General features: G+C 48.2%; 1 protein-coding gene across 3 annotated transcripts in view; it reads left to right on the top strand.

Annotated features, from left to right (window-relative positions):
- The first annotated feature begins 390 nt into the window (after positions 1-390).
- The window catches only part of PRIMA1 (proline rich membrane anchor 1), a 92,366-nt gene continuing 86,665 nt past the window's right edge, over positions 391-6,091 (top strand). Inside the window, exons 1-2 of one of the 3 annotated variants that reach the window (XM_089522443.1) lie at positions 391-516; positions 3,119-3,261. In XM_089522443.1, coding sequence (XP_089378569.1) covers positions 3,169-3,261 — 93 coding nt within the window. In that variant the 5' untranslated portion in view covers positions 391-516; positions 3,119-3,168. Of the gene's footprint in view, positions 517-1,350; positions 1,551-2,180; positions 2,232-3,118; positions 3,262-6,091 lie in introns of those variants that run through there. The other 2 variants (XM_089522444.1, XM_089522445.1) reach the window with 2 other exon arrangements.

The raw sequence follows: 6,091 nt of genomic DNA, 5'->3' as shown, positions 1-6,091 counted from the left end.
AGGCGCAGCGGCGCGGAGTTTCCCAGCTCCAGAGTCCCAGCTTCTGGGGAAAGGCCCTCCCTGGAGGCGGGGGCTGGGTCTGGTGCCCCCCAAAGCCCCGCCGTCACCGGCTCGGGATGAGAAAGCTCTGCAGGAGCGGCGGGGAAGGAGCCCACTCCAGGGGCAGCTGCCTGGCGCCCCGTCCTCCTCCTCCTTCTTCCTCCTCCTCCATCCCTGGCTGCTGCCCACTCTCCGCCTGGAGTTCTCCTCCTTCCTCTGGGGCTCTCCCTGCCTCCTCCTCCTCCGAAAGAGCCTCTGCAGAGTGAGCGCCAGGAGGGCTCCTCTCCCTCTCCCTCCTCCAGCAAACACTTTGAGAGGCAAGGAAACCTCGGCGAGAGAGAGAGAGAGAGAGAGAGAGAGAGAGAGAGAGAGAGAGAGGCGCCCTTGCCGGCCCTCGCCCTCTTTGGGCTGGAGAAGAGTTCGTGCTTTGCTTGGGTCTTCTTCCTCCTCAAAGCCCAGAGCGGGAGGCTAAGCAGGGTGAGTTGGGACTTGGAGGGGAGACCGACACCAAAGACGCCCTATCGGCTCGTTTTTCAGAAGAAGGACCCTCGGGGCAGCAGAGAGAAGGGTTGTATTTTTTTGGGGGGGGGGTGTTTTTGTCCCCTCAGATATCCCCCTAAAAGCACCAGAGCTGCCCTCGGAAGCTAAGCAGGTCTCGGCCCCGGTTGGGACTTGGGTGGGAGGCCGCCCCCGGAGAGCAGGCGCCCTCGTCGGCTGCCTGGTTTCGGAAGACTCCCTCAGCAGCCCTCCTTGGCTGAAGAAAGCCCCGCGGAGCTCCGGGGCCCTCGCCATAGGACCCAGCCCTGGCCCTGCTGGCCCTTGCCTCCCTCCCTCCCTCCCTCTTGGGGCTTTGGGGCAGACCCTCCGGCGGGAGAGAAGGGGGCTTCCCGCCTGGAGGGCCTTGAGCCGCCCTTCCCCTCGGCGCCAGAGACTCGCTTTCTCCTCCCCCCCCCCGCCCTTTGGCTGGCCCTCCCTGTCCCTCTCTTTGCATCTTCCTCTTCTCCTCCTCCTCCCTTCTTCTCCTCTTCCTCTTCTACTCCCCCTCATTCTTCTTCGTCACTCTTCCTCTTCTTCCCCTCTTCCTACTCCTCCTCTTCTTCTTCCTCCTCCTCCTCGCCTCTTCTTCTCCTCCTCCTCTTCTTCTCCACTTTCTTCTTCTTCGTCTCTCCTCCTCTTCTTCCACCCCTTTTCCTCCTCCTCCTCTTTCCTCCCCTTCTTCTTCTTCGTCTCTCCTCCTCTTTCTCTCTTCCTCCTCTTCTCGCCGCCTTCTATTTGGGGCCAGCCTCCCCTACCCTCCTCCTCCTCCTCCCTGGGGCTCCGCGGCCACAGACTCCCAGCAGGAGCCCAGCACCGGCCTCGCCTCCCAAACTTTCCCCCCTTTTTTCGGGGGCCAGAAGAAGGAGAAGCAGCAGCAGAAGCAGCCCCTGCTCCCTTGGCGCCGGAGGGGAAAGAGGGCGCCCCAGGAAAGGGAGGGAGAGAGAAGACGACGACGCAGCCCCTCCGTCCCCAGGGTGAGGAAGCCAAGGCTCCAGATCAGAGAGAGAGAGAGAGAGCGCGAGGGGGCGGCGGAGGGGCTTCAGGGGGGACCAGACTCGGGAGACAGCAGGCTTTGCTTTGGGAGGTTTTTATCTGTACCGTATTGTCTCTTTTTTTTAAAAAAAATAATTGTAAGCTACTTTGTATTCCAATTTTGGGGGAAAGCGGGCTTTTAAAAATACTTATTATTATTATTATTATTATTTAAGCCCCACATTTCCAATTAGAGTAATTATATTTAGTGATATAATTATATTTCTGTTATTATTCTTATTATTGGGCGAGTCACACTCTCTCAGCCTCAGGGGAAGGCCCTGGCTGTAACCCACTCAGAAGCAACTTGCCCAGAAAAAAATCTCACGAGAGGGTCACACATCATCATCATCATCATCAACAACAACAACAAGAAGAAAGAAGCTAATGATTTTGTAGCAGCCCTCCTTTCTAGTATTGCTCTGAAACTGCCTCTGCAGCAGCAGCAGCAGCAATAATCCCCGGGCTCCTGGCTGGCTCTCTCTGAATGGCGCGCGGGCCCCCTCTGCAGCAGCAGCAGCAGCAGCATCCCTCCCTCCGCTCCATCCATCTATCCCTCCCCTCCATCCCTCCTTCCCTTCTGGTTCCAGCAGGAGACTCTCTCCAGTCGCCTCCAGTCCTGGGTGAGGAATAGGAGCCCTCGCTCTTTGCCCAATAGATAGAGTTTTATGGGGAGGGGGGGGCAGAGGTCTAGGGCATGGCAGATTTATTTTAGTTTTATTGTTTTTTGGGGGGGAGTTGGGGCATAGGGCTTTTTGGGGGGAGACGATGGTGCAGGTCCAGTAGGAAGTTTCCTTTTGCGTCAGGGCTGCCCCTAAGCTCCCTCCCACAGCAAAAGAGCCCCCCCCCCAAACTACTTGAGGCACCTCCTGCTTTCCCAGCCATCTTCACAACCCCCTTGAAGAGAAGAAGAAGCAGAAGAAGCAGCAGCAGCAGCAGCAAGGCAGCGCTTGGATTCTCATTCCTGCAGGAGGACTCCTTTCCCTGCTGTCAGTCTCTCCCTCTCTCTCTCTCTCTCTCTCTCTTTTTCTTATTTTATTTCTCTCTCTCTTTCTTCTCCCTCCCACCCAGCCTTTACTGTCCTGTGCTTTTCTGGAAAAAACATTCCCAGGGTTGGCCCATATAGCAAAGCACAGTGACCGTGATCCCAAATCCACACAAACAGGGACATTAAGCCAACCAAAATGCACATTATACACACTGCAAGCTTCCAAAGCTCCACTGGCTTCTTCATCAGGCTTCGGAACCTTGCGACATGTATAAGGTGCATTTCGGTTGGCCCCATAATGGTATCACTGTTTTGCAGGTTTTGGATGTTACCATCCTGTGCTTTTCTGAAGAGACATCCTTTCTAGCCCCGTCTTCTTCCCCTCCCTCCACCAGATCCCTTTGGGGCTTGCATCCCTTGGGAAGAAAAAGAGGGTTACGTGAGGGAGGCAGTTTTTAAGTCCCAAGGCCACCAAACCCCAGCACCGTCCAATCTCTTTCTTTCTTTTCTGATTCCCTGCAGTTGGCCAGGCTGCAAGGAGAAGACGTCCCCCTCTTCCCCCCAGAAGAGTGATGCTCATCCGAGAAGTCCTGCTGCTTCTCCAGTGCTGTTGGCCATCGCTGCTGCTGCACTGGACACTTCATCCCATATGGGGCTTCATTCAGGTAAAAATCACCCTTCTCCTTTTCTTTGGCCACAGAGCATGTTCACACCTGCCCTTTCCCATCCGGCACTAACTTCTGCGGAAACATAAATCCACCAGATAGTGATTCCTTTATTGGCCAACTGAAGTGCACAATATACTTGTGCAAGCTTTCGAAGCTTCACTGGCTTTTTCCTCAGGCAAGATGTTTACATACGAAACAGGATTAAAATTAGAGATGTTAGTAAGATGTTCTGCAGAAATCTGTGTACTTCATTTCTGGACTGGGAAGCAGACCAGAGAGTGAACCAAAGTTGGTGGTTTGTGTAGAGCAGAAATACATTACTGTTATTTGTGCAGCAAAGTACTGTTTGTTGAGAGGATAGTTAAAAATATCTCCTTAGGGTAATCAGCAGTCAAGTGAATGAACACCAAAGTTTGGAAAAGTTACTTTTTTGGATAGCAACCTGCAGAATCCCCAAGCTATATGATTACAATTATGATTGTGGCTTATCTTCTTCAGTTATCTCTTCTAAACAGGACAAATGGAAGTAGGGAGAGCTGCCCTTGTGTGTCAGAAGCAACTGCAGTATGCAGTGTTAGGATGATTTTACAGTAGGCCCTTGGTATGCGCTGGGGTTTGGTTCCCGGACCCCCTGTGGATACAAAAATCCACGGATGCTCAAGTCCCATTATATAGAATGGTATAGTAAGATGATGTTCCTTATATAAAATGGCAAAAACAAAATTTGCTTTTTGGAATTTATGTATTTTAAAAATATTTTCAAACTGTAGATGCTTGAATCTGTGGATAAAAAAATCCATGGATATGGAGGTGTGACTGTATTATTGTCAGTTACTATCATTGAGTGGTCACTTGGTCTGTCCTAAGCTTCAACTTAACTTTAGGTTTGCACAGACCTATCCTAGGCTGCACGTTCCTTGCCACTTGACCTCACTATCCGTGCCAAGTGAAGCTCCATGTCATGTATTTGATGAAGTACTGTACAGGGAAACTCCAGTCTATGAAACTTACACTATAATAAATCTTTTAGTTTTTAAATTGCCACAAAATCTCTGGACTGTCTTTTTAGAAGTTGTATGATTTTGATGACATCTGTTTAGATAGATAGATAGACAGACAGACAGACAGACAGACAGACAGACAGATAGATAGATAGATAGATAGGGCTTGTTTTGGGGTATGATCCCTCATTGTGTTTGGTGTTTTTCTGAAGTTAGTACAAACAGGATCAGAGCCGCTTGCTGTCCTTTGGGGTGTATCCAGGATCTTGGGTTCTCCGGTGATATAATTCTCCATCACTTCCACTGTAATTTAAGTTTTGTGTAGAACTAAGCTCCCTGCTTTCACTCTGTACTTTATATATCAGGTGAAGTCGGTCGTTTGTTACCAACATTAATGCCACGATAAATATGTTAGTCTTTAAGGCACAAGCCACACTGGACAGCTCCAGACTCAATATTTTTCAGTTAGTTTGGAGTTCAGTTTAGGCTAAGTGAATAGGATGTTTTTAGTTTGGAAAAGTGACAATCTGCAGCATGAAACCTCACCACATTTATTCACTAGTAAGCGTAATTGGTTTCAGTGACATGTTTAAGTAGGTATGCTTAGGTTTACTGCCTATGCGGGAATCTGAATGCAGGTTTCTGGAATTTAAAGTTGTGGATTTACAAAAATTTGCATGGGAGTATGTTTTATGGAACTGAATAGGATTTGCTTCCAGGTCCATAGAAATATACTGCAAAAGGTCCTTGTAAAGAAAGGAGAGTCGAACTATACACAGAGCCCACTGAAGAGACCACAAAATGTAAGACCAACAATGTAGAGCAACACAAATTTATGTCAATTGTTGAAAAACTTTGTCTGACACTTGGACTGTGAAGCAAGGGACCCTCTGGAGTAGTGGAAGGGCAATCTTCATTTCTTGTATTTTCATGGGATTTTTTTAAAAAAACCCTGAAAGATCTTGATTTTGCAAGCCACTGAATGGAATAATTTATTAATATGCTTTGCTATCTGTGGTCTAGAAAGGTTTTTGGAGTTCTTTGTTTAAACAGACTGTGTTTCAGAGATTGAAATGTTGTGGCTAGATATATAGAAACTCTTTTCTTTAATTATCTGTCTGTGTACTGCTGTTTCTTCTCTTGCACTTCTTGGTATATCTCCAATAGAATAGTCAGTGTGATTTAAAAGTTACATTCACCTTAGGGGACAAGCACTGATGTAATACGGCCAGGGCTTGTAGAGTTAAAGCACTGGGTCTTTTGAATTAGCAGGGATGATAGTCTCATCTGCCACATCTGCCCTCTCTCATACTCCTCTATTTCCTCTGAGTTTAGCTCCAATCTCCTGAATAGCTGAAGAGAAAATAGATTTCCCCAGTGATAATATATTGTTGTCAGATTTCCCTATTGTCATGCAATTTGTTTTCACTTGGCTTAGTCTAGAATGGCAACTGAGCCATTTATTTGCTTCACAAAAGACCCACTTCTGGAAGAGAGGAGAGGTGGAAGAAATAGTTTGTTGACAGTGATCAATGGTAGCTGTCTTAAGTTTTTAGAATACCTGTGAGTGCCTGTACTTCAGCATATGCCATTACACCACTGGGACAGGTTATTGGTTGAAGATCTTATGTCCATATTTCATAACAAAATTAATATTTGTCAAGTACCTGTCTATATAATGAAGGAGACACACAACTGTAACAAGAGCCTGCCCACCCACCCCCAAACCCTCAGCAAATATTTGGATTGCACATTACAGTTATGCTCCTTCCAAACAAATATTTCATTGATAGTTTACTTAGGTGTGAACAGCTTTGGGTCCATCC

Source organism: Sceloporus occidentalis, unplaced genomic scaffold (assembly GCF_023333645.1).
Source record: "Sceloporus occidentalis isolate IW3139 unplaced genomic scaffold, rSceOcc1.0.p SCAF_4, whole genome shotgun sequence".
Lineage (NCBI taxonomy): Eukaryota > Metazoa > Chordata > Lepidosauria > Squamata > Phrynosomatidae > Sceloporus > Sceloporus occidentalis.
This window is presented reverse-complemented; position numbering and strand designations above follow the sequence as displayed.